General features: G+C 44.1%; 1 protein-coding gene across 1 annotated transcript; it reads right to left on the reverse strand.

Moving 5' to 3' along the window:
• Positions 1-1640: 1640 nt before the first annotated feature.
• Positions 1641-17692, reverse strand: LOC133214115 (zinc finger CCCH domain-containing protein 18-like). Its single transcript, XM_061356802.1, has 5 exons — positions 17069-17692; positions 6998-7082; positions 4192-4340; positions 3783-3875; positions 1641-3099 (listed from the first exon to the last, which is right to left on the reverse strand). Exons 1-5 carry the CDS (start codon positions 17648-17650, stop codon positions 2938-2940), a joined length of 1071 nt encoding a protein of 356 aa, XP_061212786.1. The 5' UTR covers positions 17651-17692; the 3' UTR covers positions 1641-2937.
• Positions 17693-23653: the final 5961 nt, after the last annotated feature.

Genomic DNA, 23653 nt, shown 5'->3' on the forward strand with positions numbered 1-23653 from the left:
GGAGGCGGCTGAGGTTTTTGGGCTGGAAGTCAGCTTGAAGAAGACAGTAGTTCACTACCAACCTGCACCCCAAGGAGATTATCGCCATCCCCATATTACCATCGGCGAGTCAGAGCTTAAGACAGTTCAGCAGTTCAGCTATCTGGGAAGCATCATTTCCTCGGATGCCACGATCGACAAAGAGATAGACAACAGAATAGCAAAGGCATATAGAGCCTTTGGAAAACTCCATAAAAGAGTCTGGTGCAATAAACACCTGAAGAAAAGTACAAAGATCAGTGTCTACAGAGCCATTGTATTGTCTACTCTTTTATATGGGTCTGAATCATGGGTCATCTACCGTCATCACCTGCGACTCCTGGAACGCTTTCATCAGCGCTGCCTCCGTACAATTCTAAACATCCATTGGACTGACTATGTGTCTAATGTCACTGTCCTCGAACAGGCAGGGGTCACCAGCATCGAGGCCACATTGCTGAAACTGCAGCTGCGCTGGGCAGGGCACGTCTCTAGAATGAAGGATCACCGCCTCCCCAAGATCGTGTTTTACGGTGAACTTGCCACCGGTAGCCGCAAGAGAGGTGCCCCAAAGAAGAGATACAAGGACTCCCTGAAACAATGCCTTAGCCTTGGCCATATTGACTACCATCAGTGGTCCACCTTGGCCTCCAATCGGGAGACTTGGAGGCACACCATACATAATGCCGCTGACTCCTTTGAGAGTTCACGAAGAACTAGTCTCGAGGAGAAAAGACAACACAGGAAGAATCGTGTCCCACCTGTTCCACCCAAGGAGACCTTCTGCTGTGCTTTTTGTAGCCGGATTTGCCTATCCCACATTGGCCTTCTTAGTCATCAGCGCGCCTGTAGTAAGCGTGGGTAAATGCCCTTCCCAAATCTTCGTTCGCGAAGTCAAGCCATGATAGTTTACAGCAGCAGCATCATAACTTTTGCCTTTATGCACAATCAAGAGGGGTTAATGCCACAATCTACTTCTACATAAAGGTGCTTGAATTTTCATTAAACAAGTAATCAAATGTCCTGGGTTCAGCAGTAGCAGTCATTTTTCTCCTTCTTACTAGCTGGTGCAGTGCTGTGGTTTTGACTTTGAGCCTGGGAACAGCGCTGATAACACCAATGTTTTTAGTTGGTGTTCAGTAATGTTTAAGTCTGAGCAAGGACTTTCTGAGTCTCATGCTCTGTCAGGGAGGAGGGGAAGCCAGGAGGAAGCAGAGACAGGACACCTGACCCAAACTAACCAAATAGGTATTCCATACCACAGCAAGTCATGCCCACTATATAAACTGGGGGCAGTTACCCAGAAGGGTTAGATCACTGCTTGGTGGGAGTTACCCAGAAGGGCTAGATCACTGCTCAGTTGGGCTGGGTATCGGTTGGCGGATAGTGAGCGGTTGTATTCTCTTCCCTTGTTATTTCCCTTATCATTATTATTATTGGTGGTAGCAGTAGTGGTTTGTGTTATACCTTAGTTACCGGACTGCTCTTATCTCAAGCCGTGGGAGTTACATTCTTTCAGTTCTCCTCCCCATCCCTCCGGGAGCAGGGGGAGGAAGGGGGGGAGTGAGAGAGAGGATGCGTGGCTGGGCTTAAACCACAACATCTAACAAATGGAATTAATACTGGCAACATGCAAAAGTTTTTTCTTGACTATATGAAAACAGGAAGTCCTGTACCTAACACAATTCCTACATTAGTAAGGCAGTGGCACAGAACTACTGGAACACTGATGCTAGTTTCCATATACAGTCATAAAGATCCACAGAGCACTGGTGATCTGTGTCAGGTGCAATTGAAAGCCTTCTCAGAGGAACAGAAGATCAAGATACGGATCTATTTCTAACCCAGGGAAAAAATAATATAGAGCAACTGTTTTGTTTCAGGCTGCAGAACTGAGTACAGAGCTTCTTTTTTTAAATGGGTGAAAAAACTGCACTCCACAGCAAATCGAAGAACAAAAGCTTAACCCATTCCTTATTCATTTTCAGAGGCTTTGGGTTTTTTCGTAATTCACTCACTCTAAAATAGACACAACCAAGCCTTGCAAACACTTCTGAGTGGAAATATTTCCATAGTCTGTATGTGTAGGAAGAACAGAAGATATAAGATCAAGAGAAAGAGACTCACCTGTATTCCTGCAGAATACAAGCCCCTCTCTCAAAAAAATCTTTTTCCATTTGATTTCTTGGCTCAAGAAGCACTAAGCAAGTTTCCCAGAGCTGACTGATTCACCCTTCTGCCTTCTCCTACCTGCTTTCAGTTGCAACAGGAGTGTGTAACAGGAATGTCTCCAACAATTTATATTTCACCTCCTTAAAAAAAACAATCACCTAGACACTTAAGTTTAGTATGTTTGTTTGGTCCAGGCTATGCCCTGGCAGATAACAGAATTGCTTTCTGACCACTGTCTTACTCAGCAGTATATCTGAGACTGGTCAAGATGTTTAAGACCAGCTGCTGTGCCAATGCCCTTGCAAATAAACACCCAGCTGGTCAAGACAGTACAACTGCTGCCCTGAAGCTCTTGGACCTTGAGCATATTCCAGCTTTGCAGCCTCAGCTTTAGCATTTTAAAACTCTCATGGGTTGGAATAAGAAAAACAAGAGGGAAAAACAGTTGGAAGAATGCATTGGTGTGACACAGGCAGTGCACAACTAGACAGTGTCCTTGAAGGACCTGTGTACCAATGACATTGAAGGCAGAAAGGTTTAGCGACAATTATACAGGAAGGTAGTGTTGAACTGGAGTGAGCAGAGGCAGATCAAGTTTTTAACTGGTGTACATACTGCTTAACTGAAGTTGTTTCCATTTTCTGAGGTGAGCATTCCTCTAATTTGGAGGAATAAGTTCACTGAAGACTGCCATCCTGTACTACATTTCCCCCCATCTATTCCATATAGCAAAACCAAGACTGCATCTTACGCTGGATCTCTGACGTCTCTGGTGATGCAGTAATTCCAGTCGCGAAATAACTCATTTTCTTTGTCAAATTCACTCTCGTCTTCTCCAATAGTCACAGTGAACCTCTTCTCCTCAAAGTCAGGCTCCTGTTCTTTTCTCATAGTCGCCTTTTTTAATACCTGTCAAAATATAAAAACATTGTAAAGAGAGAATATTTCCAAGACCCAGAGAAACTGCAGTCTTAAATATCCTTCACTTGGGAGAAACCTGCCCTTCAACTAAAACAACCTTCTTTTGCCCAGGTCTCATGAATGTGCAGGACACTGGACTTTCCTTGATGTACAAAATGTAATTCACTATTCCATTAGCTCAGAACAACAGCAGACAGGCAATAAGTTTCACACATGCTAACCCCATTTTCTGCAGTGATCAGACACGTGAATCTAATCCATGGTAGAGAAACAGTTACTGAAGTAAGGGAAACTGGATCAGCTTAGAAAGGTTTGCTTTGTGGAGGGCTTGACTTCAGGGCCACAAACTCCCCCTAGCTCATGTGAATATTATAAAAAAAAAAACAAAAAACAAAAAAAAAAAAAAAACCAAAAAAAGACCAAACAAAAAAACAACAACAAAAAAAACCCCAACCCAAAACAAAACAAAAAAAAAACAAACCTGGGCATCTGCTCCTCTTGACTGTGCAACAACTGTGATATACAAGACACAGTTAATAGGTTAAAAGGCAAAAGGAAGGTTGCTCAGAAGGAGCAAGACACTACATGCTCCAAAGAGAGCTCCCTGCGCCCAGTGAAACAGGCCACCGGATTTTGGAGACACCAGCATGCTTCCTGAGGATGGCACTTACCTCTTTAGCGTGCCGGAGTCCTCTCTCCCAGGCACTTTCTGTTGGAGGTTCTGGAGGGGGTGGAGGTAAGATTTCATCAACGACTGGCCCTCCCTGTTGGAAAGGTGAGAAGAGGACGGAGTCAGACACTTGACATTAGTTTTAAGTAACAAACTCATGCTTTGTTAACCCAGAGTACCTCCAGACACTCTGGAGATATATTAGCAGGACATAAGCTGAGACATACATGGAAAATTATTCCCCTCTACTAGCAACTACAAGACCACCTTTTAAAATATCATATATCAAACTGATGAATTGGATAGTGACTAATGTTGTTAAAGTGCTAAAATATCCAAGCTTCTTCACTTCTCTCAGGAGACAAAAGCTATGTGCAGAAGCTATAAATCCACAGAACAGATACCCATACCCAAGGGTTGGCTGGCATCAGTGGGTGAGGGCCAATGGGAGGAGCGCCATTTGGGGAGAAGGGCTCAGGCTTGGAGATCAAGGAGTAGTTTCCTTTGTCATTCACACCAGGGTGAATAAATCGACAGTTCATGCCCCAAGTACAGTGACCTGTGGAAATACAGTTCTGTTAGACCCCTGTATGCCTACAGCAAACATTTGTTCATCCCCACAACTTTTTAAAACCAAGCAAGGAACAACACTGTTTGAGACGTGATTTTTCTTCTCTCTAGCTCTTGAGATTTACCTGTTTTCATAGACATGACACTCATCACCCACCACCTTCCCAGAGAAGACAAATAGATCCAGTCACAGATGGATGAATGTACAAGAACCTCATTATGGTGAGGAGAAAGGAGAGATAGATGTATACACACCATTAGGCAAATGCAGTAATAAGCCTATGAGCTCTTCAGGTCTTATTAATGACAAATACTCCAAGTTAGAAGCTTTACCTTTTACAGAAAACAATGAATGCATATAAACTGAGAGCAAAAAAAGCATCACAGGGCATTCAAAATAAACAGCACTCTGGTGAGGCATAAAGTACATCAAAGCTTTTCCCCCCAGCTGAATCCACAAGCTTGCCAGCACAAAGCAGGAAAGGAGACATCACTGTGGAGTGCAACAGACAAATCTGAAAGCTGCTCATTAGCTTCAAATACCACCCCCAAGGAAATTGTAACACTCAGGGGTCTCTAACAGGATGCAAAGCTAATTCCCAACTTTAATTTACCTTGCCTCAGAAACAAACCCCTTTTTTTGTTTTCTTCCAGCAATACACTTAACATTAGGCAAGAGACATTTTGCAGATCTCTCAGCAGACAATTGCATCACAAAGTTATTGCTAATTCTGCAGTAGCTCAGGTGTTAGTGCACTGGCTGGAGGGGCAAGGGAGCTGTTAACACTGCTGGGGCTCAGGGAAGAAACCCTGACCTTGGCTGGCAGGGTAACATGTCAGAAATTCATACCGCACCTGGGTCCCTGGAAATGCTCCTCATCAGTCCCAGATTAATCACGAGCTGTTGTCAGAGGTAACACTGGATGCTTTTGCACTGTCAATTATAACAAGAGCACAAATCCCTTTGCACAGTGGCTTATCCTTTCTCAGTGCCTGAGCACTGGGTGTAGGGGATACCAGACACCTATGCCAACACTTCCTACTGAGGTGTCAAGGGGAATGGTCACCCTGAAAATAACGAGTCCTGCTATGTATATCAAGGTGGCTATACAGCAAGTTTGCTGGAAGGCCTTGCAAGCTAGTCATTCACACCACTGGATAGATGCAGCCACGAGTGCTCCTCCAACACAGTAAAGAGAAAAACCTGAATGTCTTGAAGGTCCCACGTGAGCAGTGCCTGACCTTCTTGGTGGCAGTAAAGCCTTTATGGGCCAAGAAGGAGCAAGTGTCAATGTTAACTGACACCAAATCAAAGAATAACAACTACAGGAGATCCTGCAGTCTGAACTTTGACTCAAGCAAATATTTCCATGCTGCATGAGGTGTGTGTCATGCTAAGGATTCAGGAACAAATAGCTCTCTTTCCTGAGGGACTTCCCTGTTCCACCATCATCATCACCAACACCTTTGTGTCTCAGCACATGGAAAAAATCTGATACCGAAAGACATTCAGGAAGCAGAGTATGCGATATGCGATGGTCATGTCTCTGGAAACCCCCTAAGCAGCTCCCTACATTGCATTACAGCACTGATGTAAACAGTAAGAGACTCCACCCTGTTTTCTGCCCTTTTAATTACAGATATTCATAAACTGTTTCAAGGGTGACTTCAAATAAAACCAAATAAATGAACAAACATTAAGTGAGATGAAGCTGGAGGAAGTGAAAGATTATATTATTCAGATATAATCAGTTTAAATAAGAAATCTTTTATAAAACCTAACTCTCTACACTATATTTAAAAAAAAGCAGGATAGTCTAAGATAGCTGTTGTGGAGTTGCCCAAACTTTGGGAAATGTCCTATTAAGAATTACTAAAAAAAATTTACGGTAAGACAAAGCAGGTTTATTCCATTCTGTTTAAAAAACACTAGCAAGTCTGGGGCCCCCAACACAAAAAGGACATGGAGCTGTTGGGAGTCCAGAGGAGGCCATGAAGATGCTCCAAGGGCTGGAGGACCTCTACTATGGAGACAGGCTGAGAGCTGGGTTTGTTCAGCCTGGAGAAGACTCCAGGGAGACCTTAGAGCAGCTTCCAGTGCCTAAAGGGGCCAACAAGAAAACTGAAGAGGGGCTTTTGACAAGGGCCTGTAGGAACAGGACAAGGGGGAATGGCCTTAAACTGACAGAGGGGAGACTGAGATGAGATCTTAGGCGGAAGTTCTTCCCTGTGAGGGTGGTGAGGCGCTGGCACAGGGTGCCCAGAGAAGCTGTGACTGCCCCATCCCTGGCAGTGTTCAAGGCCAGGTTGGATGGGGCTTGGAGCAACCTGGTCCAGTGGAAGGTGCCCCTGCCCATGGCAGGGGGTTGGAACTAAATGAGCTTTAAGGTCTCTTCCAACCCAAACCATTCTATGATTCTAAGTTTTCCCTTATTTGCTTCCACAGGCTCACCACTCTTATGGCAAAGCTACTTTTGCATACTGGCTCTGTATAAATTCAGCATCTGGCTGCCAAGGAACAGAAAGGTGATACTGGGGATGCCTGGGGCAGAGTTTATCATGCAGACAGCAGCTTAAGGGGTAAAAAATCAAACAAGAAAAATTACAGCACCTTTGGTTTTCTTCTGCCATTACATATGTCATTACCTTTCATGAAGAATCGGCAGGTGGGACGTGGCCTCACTTTTCTGTCGCTGGGGTCTTTAACTTCTCCTTCTTCTAAGTCATCATCCTGGAACAGACAGACAAGCTGACATTTCATGTGGTGTATTTTCTGCAGCGACTTGACATTTCACAATATAGTCAAATATAAGTCACTGAAAACATACCCTGGAGCGAAACAGAAGAGAAAAACAAAATAAAGTTACAATAAATACCCCACAGCATCTTTGCAATGTGATGCTACAAACAGAAAGATGCATCAACCTCGGTGTTTCAAAAGTGACTGCCAAACCCTCCAGGTGTTATGGACATCTTGATGCCACACCACAGATGAAGGTTTCAAGCTGTATAATTTTACCTGATATATACTAGACTGTCCCCTGCTTGGCACTCATGTCATTTCTATTTAAGCTCAAGCCAATTCCTTCTATTTAAAATACACAGTGGTATTCCTGCGTTAATGCAATAACCCAGCAGCATTTATCCAGTTCTGAAGGACAACTGCTATTACCATAACTATTTCCAACATGCTTCCCCACAGTGCTGAGGAACAACTTCACACAGGCTTCTCAGGAAAAAAAGTCATACATATTTCTTCCAGTCCTCTCTGGCAACAACCTGACACCTTCCCTTCTACTCCTTACCTCCAGGCAAGAATTCTGAATCAGCCCAAATAAAACTCTACAGCATCCTCAGGCACTGCAGCCCCAGGAAGAAAGTCTGGGAGACAGAGATTGTTTTGAAGATTAACCACCACAGAGAATGAGCATGAAATAAGTCATGAAACACCTCAAGAAGTTGAAGGTTATTGTGTGTTGAACAAATGTGTTGAAACTTTTGTTCAAAAGTGTTAAAACTTTTAAAGTACCAGCCTTTGCCTTTGTTCTCCAGGAAAAAATAACAAAAAAAACCAACACACCAACCCTCAACCTTCACTGGCTTCATGAGTCTGCAGCTGAAAAATCAAAAGGAGGCAATGCAGAACACAAAGACATACATGACTAGAGAATTGTCAGAGGTATCTGGCAAGGAAATCAACTATTCAATCTAAACGGCACCCTGGCCTTCCCTCACTCTGCCTCCATTTGACACCACAGAAGTTTTCAGCATCTCAAAAATCTGCAGAAGGAGCATCTGCTGGAGGCCTTCCCTTTGTGTGGCAATTACAACTACCTTGTGGCAGAGACAGCAGTTGTCTACATGGAGAAGATAAGGAAAGTTATGTACTTAGACCAATTTAGCAGCTGAAAAGGAAGAAAAAAACCCATCCCTTGGCTGTAAATAAACAAAGGATCTCTTGAGAGACTTGTTAACAGATTCTGCTGCTACATTCCTCCACATTTCGTCTGATTTCAAGAGTTAATCAGAGTCAGGTTTGGTTCTTGTCTGGGGTTAAAGGACGATATAGGAGGACCAAGAGACTTTCCCCGAGGCTGGACAGTCATGAGTCGCAAGGGTGTGTAGGATAATATGGGCAATTATCTAGGTCAGTGGACCCCTCCAGGACTTTGGAATTTCACCACCGAACAACAAGTGATAATCGCGACCACAACAGTGCACCGGCGGCAATACAGCACCAACTGAGACTCCCTGATTCCCATCCATCAGCTGATCCGTAGCCTGGAGAGTCAGGGAGTGATCAGCAGGACCCGCTTGCCCTTTAATAGCCCCATATGGCCAGTGCGAAAGTCTAACAGAGAGTGGAGACTAACAGTAACTATCGTGGCCTGAATGAAGTCACACCACCATTGAGTGCTGCGGTACCAGACATGCTAGAATTTCAGTAGAAATTAGAATCAAAGGCAGCCAAGTGGTATGCCAAAACTGACATTGCCAATGCATTTTTCTCAGTTCCTCTGGCAGCGGAGGAACTGACTGCCCCAGGGCTGGAAACACAGCACTACCATTTGCCATGGACTGATCCAGGCTGCACTGGAACAGGGGCAAGCTCCAGAACACCTGCAATACATTGATGACATTATTGTGTGGGGTGATACAGTGGAAATAGTCTTTTGAGAAAGGGAGGAAAACAATCCAAATCCAGCTGAAAGCCGGTTTTGCCATAAAACAGAGTAAGGTCAAGGGACCTGCACAAGAGATTCAATTTTTGGGAATAAAATGGCAAGATGGACGTCACCAGATCCCCACAGATGTGATCAACAAGAAAAGAGAAATGCTTCCACCAACTAATAAGAAAGAAACGCAAGCTTTCTTGGGTGCAGTGGCGCTCTGGAGAACGCACATCCCAAATTACAGTTCGATTGTAAGCCCTCTTTTATCACGTGACACAGAAGAATGATTTTAAATGGGGCCCTAAGCAACAACAAGACTTTGAACAAATTAAACAAGAGATAGTTCATGCAGTAGCCCTTGGGACAGTCCAGACCAGGCAAGATGTGAAAAATGTGCTTTACACTGCAGCCGGAGAGAATGGTCCTACCTGGAGCTTCTGGCAGAAAGATGCAGGGGATACTCGAGGTCGACCCCTCGGCTTTTGGAGTCGGGGATACAGAGGATCTGAGGCCAGCTATACCCCACCAACTGAGAAAGAGATACTGGCAGCCTATGAAGGGGTTTGAGCTGCTTCGGAAGTGATTGGCACTGAAGCACAGCTCCTCCTGGCACCCCAGTTGCCTCTGCTAGGCTGGATGTTAAAAGGGAGGGTTCCCTCTACGCATCATGCAACCGATGCTACATGGAGTAAGTGGGCTGCACTAATTACACAACGAGCTCGAACAGGAAATCCCAGTTGTCCAGGCATTCTACAAGTCCTCATGGACTGGCCAGAGGGCAAAGATTTTGGAATGTCACCAGAGGAGTAGGTGATGCGTGCTGAAGAGGCCCCACCATAGAATAAACTGTCAGAAAGTGAAAAGCAGTATGCCTTGTTTACTGATGGGTCCTGCCGTACTGTGGAAAAGCATCGGAGATGGAAGGCAACTCTATGGAGTCCCATATGACAAGTTGCAGAAACTGCTGAAGGAGAGGATGAATCGAGTCAGTTTGCAGAGGTGAAAGCCATCCAGCTGGCCTTGGACATTGCTGAACGAGAAAAGGGGCCAGTACTTTATCTCTATGCTGACTCATGGATGGTGGCAAACGCCCTGTGAGGGTGGTTGCAGCAATGGAAGCAGAGCAACTGGCAACGCAGAGGTAAACCCATCAGGGCTGCTGCACCGTGGAAAGATATTGCTTCCCGGGTGCAGAACCTGGTGACGAAGGTACGTCATGTAGATGCCCATGTACCCAAGACTCGGGCCACTGAGGAACACCAGAACAAACAACAAGTGGATAAAGCTGCTAAGATTGAAGTGGCTCAGATGGACTTAGATTGGCAACATAAAGGTGAATTATGTTTGGCCCGGTGGGCTCATGACACTTCAGGCCATCAGGGCAGAGATGCAATGTATAGATGGGCCCGCAATCAAGGGATGGACTTAACAATGGACAGTACTGTCCAGGTTATTCATGAGTGTGAAACACGTGCTGCAATTAAACAAGCCAAATGGTTAAAGCCTCTTTGGTATGGAGGAGGATGGCTGAAGTATAAATATGGGCAGGCCTGGCAGATTGACTATATCACACTGCCACCAACATGCCAAGGCAAGCGCCATGTGCTTGCCATGGTGAAAGCAACCAACGGATAGCTGGAAACATACGCTGGGCCCCACGCCGCTGCCCGGAACACTATCCTGGGCCTCGAGAAACAGATTTTGTGGTGACACAGCACCCCAGAGAGAACTGAGTCAGACAATGGGACTCATTTCTGGAATAAGCTTATAGACATCTGGGCCAAAGAGCATGGCACTGAATGGGTATATCACATCCCGCACCATGCACCAGCCTCTGGGAAAACTGAACGGTACAATGGGCTGTTAAAAACTACACTGAGAGCAAAGGGTGGTGAGACAAAGGGGCACAAAATCACAAAATGGAATATAGAAACCTTTAGAATTAGTTTTAAGTAATGTTAAATTTGATGGCTTTGTAACAGTAGCAATGGAAAATTACTGAGGTGCATGATACATAGAAAAAAAAAGAGTACAGCTAGAGAACATAATGAGAATTCTCACAAGATAAATCATTATAGTTGGCCTAGTTTTAAGAAAAACAGTCTAGAAGAACAGGACACAGGGATAAGGAGTACCTGCAGGTGTCCAGGCTGGGCTACAGTTAAACTAACTGATAAGTAGGAGGATAGGAGGATTATTATGTCTCTGGTGCTAAGGAACCAATTAAACTGGTATGAGCATCTACTGCGCATGCTTCAAAGACTGCCAGAAGTGATGAAGATTGTTGGAAGAAGTAAACGACCCTCAGAGACCACCACCACAATTCTGTACGCATGCGGGGAACTCTCTGGAAAATGACGTAATCCATATGTAGCCTCATGAATATGTATGTATGCCCAGGGACTACATAAGGATGGCTTGTATAGCAATACGGGGACACACGCTAGGAGGAGTTATCCCCCATGTCTCCCGGCACCGCTATAAAGAATACCTGCTTGTCAGCTTGAAAACTTTGTTGGCAAGTTTGTTCCTGGAGTACTGAATCTATACACCACAGTTCAATTAGTGACAAACAATGTCAGCTATGTCTTAAGAATAATCCTAAGACTGAAAATAGAAATCAAACTGGGACAACTGGGAGAGGAAGTTATCTGGACAGCAGTGGCAAATAGATTTTTCTGAATTACCGAAAAAAAAAAAAAGGGGGTTATTGATATTTATTGGTGTTAACGAATACTTTTTCAGGCTGGCCAGAAGCATTCCCTTATAGAATAAATAATGCAAAACAAGTGATTAAAATATTATTTAATGATATAATAAGCTCGTTTTGGGGTACCAGAGGCAATTTCTTCTGACCGAGGCTCGCACTTTAGTGCCAAATTGTTACAAGAAATTAGCAAAAAATTAGAAATTGATTGTCAACTACATGTTCCATATAGGCCTCAGGCCAGTGGGCAAGTAGAAAAGATGAACCATCTAATTAAACAACAAATTAGTAAAATATGTCAGGAAACAAATTTATATTGGTGCCAGGCATTACCACTGGCTTTATTAAGAATTCGAACTAAAACCCGGTCAAAAGAAGAGGTTAGCCCATTTGAGATTTTGTATGGAAGACCATATCAGTCCCAGTTTAAAGGAGAGAGTCTTCAGGAGGTGGGAGAAGGCTATCTCTAACAGTTTCTGATCAATCTCAAAAAACAATTGGAGGAGATAAATAAGAGAATAATAGGGACAAGAGCAAGAGGTTTGGATTATCCAGTTCACACTTTCAGATCTGGAGACTGGGTTTATGTTAAGAATTTTTCAGGAGATCCTCTACAGGAGAAGTGGAGCGGACTATACCAGATATTATTGATCACCTTTACAGCAGTGAAAATAAAAGAACAACCTGCTTGGATACATTATTCAAGAATTAAGAAAGCACCAGAGCCAGAGAAGACATGGCGGATCAAACCTTCAGGACCCTTATGTATGAAATTGCATCGGTCATAATTTGGACTCGTGATAACTGCCACACAAGCTTGGGACCAGAACTTATATCTGAAATTAGTGCAGAATGTTACTAATGTTTTTAATCGTAGTGACTGTGGGGTGTGTGCACAGTTGCCTAAATCAGGAGAAAGCCTGGATCTCCCATTAATTGGAGTTCCAATTCCTAACACTGTTTCATGGACAAATTTGTGGGTGAACACTAGCAATCTGTATTCAAACGAAAGTTTTAAATTTGGAATAGTTAATCCTAATATAGGTAATAAATATTATACCTGTGCACAAAGATGTATTACATCAGAAACCAGGGTAAGAATTTTTGCTTGTTTAAATGCCACAGATGTAGGTCACCACTCAAATTGTAATCATACTATTAATATAGATGGTATTATAGTTCAATGGTGGCCCATTCCTAAAGGGAAAGGATGGTATTGGTTATGTGGAAAAAATGCTTATAAGACTCTACCCCCCAACTAGAAGGGGGCATGCACCTTAGGTGCTGTAATACCCAATTTTACATGTTATTGGCATCACAAGGAGGGGTTTGTTCCATAAAAAATGAAAACTGTTGTTCCTATATAGACCAAAGTGGCAGAATTGAAACAGATCTGGAGGAAATTTGGAAACAAACTAAGATATTTCATGAAATGGCCATGGATGACACCTCCTGGGCTTTTGAAGAAACATGGAAAAAGTTAACTTCACGGTTACCCAATCTCTCCTGGTTGAGGCAACTGGTTGCAGGAATATTGGTTCAACATATTTGTCGGTGACATGGACAGTGGGACTGAGTGTGCCCTCAGCAAGTTTGCCGATGACACTGAGCTGTGTGATTCAGTTGATATGCTGGAAGGAAGGAATGCCATCCAGAGGGACCTTGGCATGCTTGTGAGGTGGGCTGATGACAGTCTTATGAAGTTTAACCACGCCAAGTGCAAGGTCCTACACCTGGGGCAGAGCAATCCCAGGCACAGCTACAGGCTGGGCAGAGAAGAGATTCAGAGCAGCCCTGCGGAGAAGGAATGGGGGGTGTTGGTCGATGAGAAACTTGAGTCAGCTTCAGTTTGCGCTCGCAGCCCAGAAACCAACTGTATCCTGGGTTGCATCAAAAGGAGTGTGATCAGCAGGTTGAAGGAGGTTGTCCTGCCCCTCTACTCTGCTCTCATGAGACCTCACTTGGAGTACTGCGCACAGTTCTGGTGCCCTCGACATAAAAAGGACATGGAACTGTTGGAACAAGTCCAGAGGAGGGCCACGAGGATGATGACGGGGCTGGAGCACCTCCTGTGTGAAGACAGGCTGAGAAAGTTGGGGCTGTTCAGTCTGGAGAAGGCTGCATGGAGACCTCATAGCAGCCTTCCAGTATCTGAAGGGGGCGTACAGGGATGCTGGGGAGGGACTGTTCATTAGGGACTCTAGTGATAGGACAAGGGGTAATGGGTTCAAGCTTAAACAGGGGAAGTTTAGATTAGATATAAGGAAATTCTTTACTGTGAGGGTGGTGAAGCACTGGAATGGGTTGCCCAAGGAAGTTGTGAATGCTCCATCCCTGGCAGTGTTCAAGGCCAGGTTGGACAGAGCCTTGGGTGACATGGTTTAGTGTGAGGTGTCCCTGCCCATAGCAGGGGGGGTGGAACTTCCTTGATTTCAGTAGGGCATTTGATACTGTCTCCCACCGCATCCTCATAGATAAGCTAAGGAAGTGTGGGCTTGACGATCAGGTAGGGAGGTGGATCAAGAGCTGGTTGAAGGGAAGAAGGCAGAGAGTTGTAGTCAGTGGGGCAGAATCTAGCTGGAGGTCTGTGACTAGTGGAGTCCCTCAGGGGTCTGTGCTGGGACCAGTGCTGTTTAATATTTTCATCAACAACCTGGATGAGGGAACTGAGTGTACCCTCAGCAAGTTTGCTGATGACACTAAACTGGGAGGAGTGGCTGACACACCAGAAGGCTGTGTTGCCATTCAGCGAGGCCTGGACATGATGGAGAGTTGGGCAGGGAGAAATTTGATGAAATTCAACAAGGGCAAGTGTAGAGTCTTGCATCTGGGGAAGAACAACCCCATGTACCAGTACAGGTTGGGGGTTGACCTGCTGGACAGTAGTGAAGGTTAAAGGGACCTGGGGGTCCTGGTGGATAGGAGGATGACCATGAGCCAGCAATGTGCCTTTGTGGCCAAGAAGGCCAATGGCATCCTAGGGTGTATTAGAAAGGGTGTGGTTAGTAGGTCAAGAGAGCTTCTCCTCCCCCTCTGTTCTGCCTTGGTGAGGCCCAATCTGGAATACTGCGTCCAGTTCTGGGTCCCTCAGTTCAAGAAGGACAGGGAATTGCTTGAAAGAGTCCAGCACAGAGCCACAAAGATGATTACGGGAGTGGAACATCTCCCTTATGAGGAGAGGCTGAGGGAGCTGGGTCTCTTTAGCTTGGAGGAGTCTGAGGGGTGACCTCATCAATGTTTACAAATACGTAAAGGGTGAGTGTCAGGATGATGGAGCTAGGTTGTTTTCAGTGATGTCCAGTGATAGGACAAGGGGCAATGGGTGTAAACTGGAGCATAGGAGGTTGCATGTGAACATTAGGAAAATCCTTTTTACTGTGAGAGTGACAGAGCACTGGAACAGGTTGCCCAGGGGGGTTGTGGAGTCTCCTACGTTGGAGACATTCAAGGCCCGCCTGGACAAGTTTCTGTGTGATGTACTCTAGGTTACCCTGCTCTTGCGGGGGGGTTGCACTAGATGATCTTTTGAGGTCCCTTCCAACCCTTCGGATTCTGTGATTCTGTGATCTTAAGGTCCTTTCCAACCCTAACTATTCTATGATTCTAAGACAGAAGTCTGAAAGCAGAATAAAATGTAGAGTTTTAACAGTTTTCCCTATGCTGGGGATGGCATTCAGCAACGTGTGAATGGCATAACCATCTCAGCTCTACTTCTTTCAAAGGAACTATGTGAAGTCTTTGCAAATGCTATACTTGAACAAAAGTCGAAGTATTTCTGTGAGGTCTCCTTGGAATCAGGCAGCTGGGAGCCCTCTTATAAGATAATGCATGAAAACCAGAGTACAGATTCATCTTGTGCTTTGTAAGGAAAGCACTTCCAAGAATGCCTTAGACTTTAAAGGAAAGCATTCATATTTTAATCAAGAAGCAGGCATGGAGTCAGGACTCCAGGAATTTTTTTCTCCCCCTGCCTGGACTCTCCCACAGCATGCTGGAATTCCTTCCAAGCAAATCAGAAACACACAAAACTTTTGGAAAATACATGTTTAACAAAATCACCTGCCAGAATAGGCATGAAAAAGAAAAATTATGTCACCTTTTTTTAAGCAACAGAATTGTCAAAGCACCATTGGAGCAAAAAACCACACAATATATGACTCTTCAGTGAAAAGGGAGGAAGGTCTCTCCAGCAAGGTTCCATGAGCTTCCTGAGCAGATGGCCAGGGCAGCTACACAGCTACAGGGACTGGAAGGCAACACCACCTCTCCAGTCTGAACCCTCCCCTCCTCAGCTGAGGAGATCCACACTAGGTGACCCCATCCACAGCCCATTGCTTCTTTGTCTGGTCACCAGGACACTCACAACGGTGCCCCAACCTAGCCTAGCTGTGCAGGACCCCTTCTGGCATGGAGAGACAGAAGCAGAGACAGACAGGTGCTGTGGGCCAGCAACTTCTCTTTGCAGCGCTTTGCACTCCCACTATTCAGATTCAAGCGAGGTGTCCATCAGACCAGGAACCCACAAGGAGGTACTCTATTGCTAGAATTGCTTTGTCCTGTTTTCTTCTGCCTGCAAGAGGAAAACTGGTATTCAGCTGTATTAAGCACAACTGCTGTACTGCAGTGCTTCCCACCTAAAGACAAAGATGGATAGAGTGGTGATTAGGGCAAACAGAAATGCAATTAAAGACAGGTTTTGATTTTTCTAAATAACTGCATTTGTCCCCAGCTGTGAAACAGCAGCTACTGGGACTACACATCCCTGAACACATCAACCAAACCACATGCAGGGGCTTCCTGGTTAGGCACTTTCCAGAGAGCCCAGCACCTTCCGCTCTTCTTCCATGCATTCGGATACTGCTAGAGGCCAAGAACCAGCTCAGGGCCACAGGCTTCCCGCACATGCCTGGTGCCTCAAGCATGGCAGTCACTCCCCAGCACCTGCCTTTTAACCTCAACCGATAAGACAGCTTATGAACACCTAATCCATAGTTATTTGCTGTCAGCAGCACTCAAAAGTCTTCCAAGAGCTGAGGCAGCACTGGAGCCCTTCTGTGTTCATCAATGGGAACAAAGCTTATTTGCGACAGCTCTGACAATATTTGGCACAAAGCTTTTCTACAGTAGGCAGCATTAGACATTGATTTTAGGATTTGGTACACACTATGGTCTTACCTCCAAAGAGAAAGTGTGTTACTTGCACACTGGGGACTCAGCTAACAGCTAATTCATGTCAAAGAAGGAAGGCATGACAGTCTAAGAGCCAAACAGTTTGGAAACACAAGGACAGGTCTCTCCCTGCAGGACTCTGCCCACCTCAGACCAGCTCCTACTTACATCAATTTCTCCATCATCCATTTCTCCATCATCATCTTTCTTCTTCTCCTTGAGGGGATCCTGGCCATCCTTTTCATCACCACTTTTGCTGCTGGATTTTTTCTCATCTTCATGGGCATCATCTCCTTTCTCCTCTTCCTTGTCATCCTCGCCAGCAGCTTTCTCACCATCCTCCTCTACAGCAGCAGCACTTGGTTCCTCAAGAACATCCTCATCATAGTCCAACTCATGCTCATCTAGGTCACGGGTGACAGAGGATGCTTCATCACCAAGGTCATTTGTCTGGTCTTCCTCCTCTCCTTTGCAAAGCAGAGGGCTCTTCAGTTCCCCACTCTGCTTGTTGTTAGATTCCTGAGACTTAGTTTCACTTAAGCGGTCCTCTTCATCTGAGTGGTTCTCCTCTTCACCATGACTCAGTCCCCTGGTTGCATCCTCCTCCTCTCCCATAATGCTGCCTTGCCCACCCTCTCCATCAAGTTCCCGATCTGAATAACTCTCCTTCAGGACTTCATCATTGGAATGCTGCTGCTCCTCTTCATCAGGAGAGCAGGGGTTTCGCTCAGGGCTGTCAGAAACATCCATCAGTACCTGATAGTCTGCAGAGGGTATAAAACAACGCTTGTTATGGGGAGCAAGATGGAAAAATCAAGGATCACCTTGCAGAATTTGTACTCTTGTATTCCACTTCCTAAAGAAGAAAATGTTGCTTGAATTCATGAACATGGTTTATCATAGTACCTTCAAGAAGGAAATACAGAGTTTAAGCTGCATAAGGAACTGATTCTGATATAGTCGCAGACTAGACAAGAGTGTGCTACCCTTCACATACAGCAATGGAGCCTGAGGTTGGAATTTCATCTACAAGCTCTAACACTCTCACCAAATCTCCATGTGAAACACCAGGGTGTATTTTCTAACTATAAGCACATGGCCTGGCAGACTGCACAGACTCCTGAAGAAGCACAGGAGCATAACTTACAGTAATGCTAGAAAAACAGCCTGTATCTTTACAGGACCTTTTACACTGCATGCAGAATAGATATGAAAGCAAAGACAGCATACATTCACAAAAACACTAGGATTTTAAATCAGGTTTAATTCAGGCAGTGCATGCATTGCCGTCTAATCTCCACCTGCTTTACAGACTAAAGATTCAAAATTCCTTCAAAGAAGATCAACTTCATAACTGCCTGCACCATGTAATTTTGCTAGAAGCTCAGTATGAACATGTGCTCAATACAAGTAAGTTAAAAATTAGATGTTTGCTTAGAACAAGCACAATAAATGCAACAGGAAGGGACAAGATGTAAAGCTGGAAAAAAAAACCCTAAGCCATATAGCTGCTTAATTTACTCCAGAAAACAAAAAATCCCATGAATTACAGAACTGCCTGACCCAAGGAACTGGTTGAGCTGTCTATTACTAGGAATATTACTAGTTTACATATAGGCAAAAGTTCTTGGTGATTAAGAACTCTTACCCTTTGGCTGCGCTCTCTTGCTGCAGCATGTCCTTAGCCATATAAATGACAGCAGCAACTCCTGCCTTGTGCCCCTCAGCAATAACCAACAGTGCTTGGCTACCTCAGAAGAGCCCAAGCTGGGAAAGGTGCCCCAGCAAGTTTTCCAGCACCAAGGCAGCCAATTCTCAGAGAGATAAAAGCACCCATTGCAGCTCTCTCTGGTTGTACCAATGGAACTGTTCAACAGAGGCATTGGCTCCTCTCAAGGTGGCACCTTTCCAGGGGACTAAATTCACCATTTCAGTATATGCTACCTCCTCCTCCAAACCCAAAGGTTTGTACAGGAACAAGCTTGGGCAGCCATCAGACAGAAATGAAAAGCTAAAGACAAACCCCAAGGCTTACAGAAGCATATTTAGGGAGAACAAACAAACAAACAAACAAACCCCACCCAAAACCCACAAGGTTACAAATCAATAGGACTTCATCTTAACATGTTTCACGTTTTACTTCAGCTGCTCCTAGCAAGCACATTTACTGCTGGTGCAACAGAAAACATAGCGTAAATTACCAGATTTTTACCTGTTATTGTCAAGACCTTGGAGCAGAAAGGCTACAAGATTCTGGTAGCTCCTTTAAGCACACCCAACAATCTTTTATGAAAAGGAAGTTATTAATACCAGGCAGCTCTGTGCTACTTAACCTTTTCCTGACCCACCCTGTCGCTTCTGACATGTTCCTCTGACTGGTTCTGCATAGTAAAAGTTATTATTTACCATCAAAGAGCAAGAACAGACAGACAGAAGGCATACCTAGCCACAGCATCCAGACTGCCATATGCTGTGACCACCACCAAAGCAAATACAAGCCTTCACAGCATATGAAGCCCAAAACATTTTGGTAGCAACAGAACTGGGGATCTCTGTGTTGAAATACATCAGGAGGGCAAGCTCAGGGAACACAAAGCATCTCTTCTGTATCAAGAGCCCATGCCTGGAAATCAGGAAGGCACAACAACTTTGTTACCCATGCTACTCAGCTGCTTCTTTATGAACTTGCCAGGAGCAGGGTCGTTGTACTTATGTCCCGTACACTGCCAGATGTACTGTCATCACTGAGTTAACATTTCCTGCCTTCACCCTCACAAAGACATGATGAGCTGGTATTTGCAGCAAACTCTCAAGATGAAAGTCACGCTAAAGAAAATGCTGCTTGTTATACAATGGGAGGTGTGCAGAGAAGAAGCTAAAAAATAAATAAATAAAAAACAAACAAAAAACTCAACAACAACAAAAAACACAATGAAAAACACTCTCAGAAGCAGTAAGAAGTAGTAAGAAGTCTGTATGTCAGTACTTAACCATGCTCTGCTTTATGTCTTCAAAGCCCCCAACAGATATTAGATAATTAATAAAGAATGATCTAAACATTTGAGCAGAAGAGTAATATTTTGAGTTTCCTACTAGCTACTCCACTTTCTCTGCACTTCTGAAGAAGTGGGCTCTTAGTTATAACCAAAGTTTTGATTTTACTGATGAGACAAAGGGGCACAAAATCACAAAATGGGATATAGAAACCTTTATAAATAGTTTAAAGTAACGTTAAGGTTGATGGCTTTGTAACAGTAGCAATGGAAAATTACTGAGGTGCATGATACATAGAGAAAAAAAAATAGAGTACAGCTAGAGAACATACTGAGAATTCTCACAAGATAAATCGTTATAGCTGGCATAGTTTTAAGAAAAAAACAGTCTAGAAGAACAGGACACAGGGATAAGGAGTATCTGGGAACTGCAGGTGTCCAGGATGGGCTGCAGTTAAACTGACTGATAAGTAGGAGGATAGGAGGATTATGTCTCTGGTGCTAACGAATCAATTAAACTGGTATGAGCATCTACTGCGCGTGCTTCAAAGGCTGCCAGAAGTGATGAAGATTGTTGGAAGAAGTAAACGACCCTCAGAGACCACCACCACAATTCTGTACGCATGCGGGGAACTCTCTGGAAAATGACGTAATCCATACGTAGACTCATGAATATGTATGTATGCCCAGGGACTACATAAGGATGACTTGTATAGCAGTATGGGGACACACGTTAGGAGGAGTGATCCCCCATGTCTCCCGGCGCTGTCCAGTATGGTTCCCACAGTGGGACGCAGACAGGCTGGTCGGACACAAGGGTCTCATCCTTCCTGGGACACTGACAGGCTGGTCAACTATAAAGGGTTCAAGGAAACCCCCCTATTAATGTTACAATATGGTCTGAGCTATAAGGGTTAGGAAGTATTGCTTTTGATTCTACTGGTATTCGCCTTATTTTGTGGCTTGTTACAGTAATGATTTTGGTCTTGTGATTCTGGTACTGGTGACAGGATGTTATAACTGTGTTATTAACTGTTGTTTGGTTGGTTGAATTTAAGTCTCTATCTTTGTCTCAAGTGTTGTAACTGTGTGGAGTATGTCTGGGGATCCCATCTGTGTGTGTGTGTGAATGTGAGATTGATAATGGAAAATCAGCAGAGTGAAGAGATCTTGAAAAAGAATCCTTTTGGGTGCATTTTGGCACACTGGAAAGAACTTGGAGGGTCTCCTGGGGGCTTGGTAAATAAGAAAATATTGGTAAAATATTGTAACCAATGGTGGCCTTTGTATACTTTGGAAGATCAGGAAAAATGGCCTAAAATTGGAACTCTGAACTATAATACAGTGTTACAATTAATGTTGTTTTAAGGGGGCAAGGAAAATGGGATGAAGTAATGTATGCAGATATGTTTTTCACTTCAAGAAACCACACAGAGTGACAGACTGAATGCAGAATTAATATAGCTCCGCCAGATTCCTTAATTTTGGCTTTGGAAAAGGACAGGGAAAAACGAAAAGTTAAGCTGGAGATGCTCAGCCTGTGATACTGGGGAAAGATGTTTAAAGTTAAAAACAGTAATCAGGAAGACAGGGTGGAAAATCAAGTACCACAGGTACCTCCGAGAGGAGCACCCTCTGCATCTGTCCTATCTGATATTGATAAGGAGGAAGAGATTTCTGTCACTGGCAACAAGCGGCACATCCACATTCAGAGTTAAGAAGGGGTTAAACCAGAAGTGCTGTTGCAGAGGCAGGCATCTGCAGGCCCTGCAGAGCAGGGGGAGCTGCTGTGAGAAAAAGAAAAAAAAAAAAAGGAAAACCAAGGGGGAAAGGAGGGGAGCTCGAGCAGCTCCAGTGTTTGAGCGTGGGAGGAGGGATGTCTGCAGGAGGTGGGGGAGTGGGCTCTTCTCTTCTGTGGGACCGGACCGGTGTGCGTGCTATGGGGGGTTTTGGACGCTGGAAGTGAGACTGCCTGGGGAGGGCAGTGCCATGGAGTGGCTCCGGTGACTGAACTGGAACTAAACTGACGGGGACCTGGGGAATATACCCTAGCAGATCCACTGGTTACATTAAGACTATGAACTAGGGGAAATAAAGTGGAATTTTAGTGGATACAGGAGTAACTTATTTGGTGTTAAATAAGAGAGAAAAGAATTCGTTACAGATGTGGGAGCTACTGGCCACCAAGGAAAAGAGGAAAAAAAAAAGAAAAAAAAAAAAGGCATTCTTTTTGGAACCTTTAAAGTACAAATTGGGAAAACAAATCGGAATGCATAAATTTTTATGCATGCCAAATTCTCTAAAATCTTTGTTAGGGCGAGAAGCAACATTTAAAGAAGGCAAAATGGAATTCAGAGTTAAAAACAATTAATTGCAGTTTTGCGTTTAATTCAACAGAAAAGCAAAAAGGAGGACCTCCCTGAAATAGAAGAAATCCTTAATCAGGTATATGTGGGAGTATGGGCATCTGAAGTTCCAGGTAACCTGAAAAATGTTTTGCCTGTTAAAGTGGAAATAAAAAAAAATTGATAAATTTTAAAATATAGATTATTAATTGAATGTGAATCGCAATATAATACTCCTATCTGGACAGTAAAGAAATATGATGAGAAAAGTTGCAGACTGGTTCACGATCTCAGGGCAATCAACAAAATTGCAGAGGATATTCATCCAGTAGTAGTTAATTCGTATGACTGATTGACTAAATCGAATAATAATCAGAAATGGTTTGCCATCCTGGATTTAAAGGACACTTTCTTTTGCTTACCATTGGTCAAAGAAAGCCACAATTATTGGCTTTCAAATGGGAAAATCCTGACAGAGGAAGGGAAACTCAATTAACTTGGACAGTATTACCTAAATGGTTAAAAAAAAAAAGAAAAAAAACCCCAGTCCGGCAATTTTTGGAAATCAGCTAGCATGAGAACTAGAATCATGGAAGCCACCTGCTCAGATGGGGACTCTGTTACAAAATGTGGATGACCTGTTAATTGCTACAGAAACAAAGAAAGAATGTATCAAGTGGACAGTGGAATTGTTAAATTTTCTGGGACTGAATGGTTATCGGGTATCCAGACAAAAGGCCCAACTAACCCAAACCCAAGTTTCCTACCTAGGATATGAAATAACAGGAGAACAGAGAGAACTTGGAACTGCTAGAAAAGAAGCCATTTGCAAGACTCCATGACCGTCGACTGTCAAGGAGCTCCGGACATCCCTGGGAATGACTGGATGATGCAGACTTTGGATCCATGATTATGGTGTTCTGGTAAGACCACTATATGAACTGTTGAAGGGAAACTCTCCCTCTTTAGAATGGACTGATACAGCAGAGGGGGTTTTTAGAAATTTAAAAACAGAGCTAATGAGAACTGCAGCTCTGTGACTTCTGGATGTGACTAAATCCTTTTGGCTATATTCCTGTGAAGAACAGGGAATAGCTTTGGGGGTCCTTGCTCAGAAACTAGGACCCTACAGAAGGGCAGTGGTGTATTTTTAAAAACAGCTGGATGAAGCAAGCAAAGGATGGCCCAGATGCCTAAAACCTATGGCAGCAGTTATCACAAATATTGAAGAGGCTTGCAAATTTACTTTGGGACAAAAGATTACTGCACTAGTGTCCCATGTGGTATCAGCAGTCCTGGAGCAGAAAGGAGCCCACTGGTTATCTCCTTCATGTTTTTTTTAAATACCAGGCCACCACTGTAGAACAGGATGATATAGAAATTGTGGTCACTAATGTTGTGAATCCAGCATCCTT

This window comes from Neopsephotus bourkii, unplaced genomic scaffold (assembly GCF_033783945.1).
Source record: "Neopsephotus bourkii isolate Nb327-2 ecotype Australia unplaced genomic scaffold, CSIRO-AGI_Nbou_v1 NB_871, whole genome shotgun sequence".
Taxonomy (NCBI): domain Eukaryota; kingdom Metazoa; phylum Chordata; class Aves; order Psittaciformes; family Psittacidae; genus Neopsephotus; species Neopsephotus bourkii.

Bases quoted from the DNA above. Each gene is read 5' to 3' on its own strand.
- LOC133214115 (XM_061356802.1), bottom strand. From the start codon at position 17,650: ATGGATGTTTCTGACAGCCCTGAGCGAAACCCCTGCTCTCCTGATGAA. The intron at 4,341-6,997 runs GTAATGACATAT...GTATTTCCACAG, and splicing joins CTGCCGATTCTTCATGAAAG to GTCACTGTACTTGGGGCATG. The intron at 3,100-3,782 runs GTAAGTGCCATC...ATATTTTGACAG, and splicing joins GACTCCGGCACGCTAAAGAG to GTATTAAAAAAGGCGACTAT.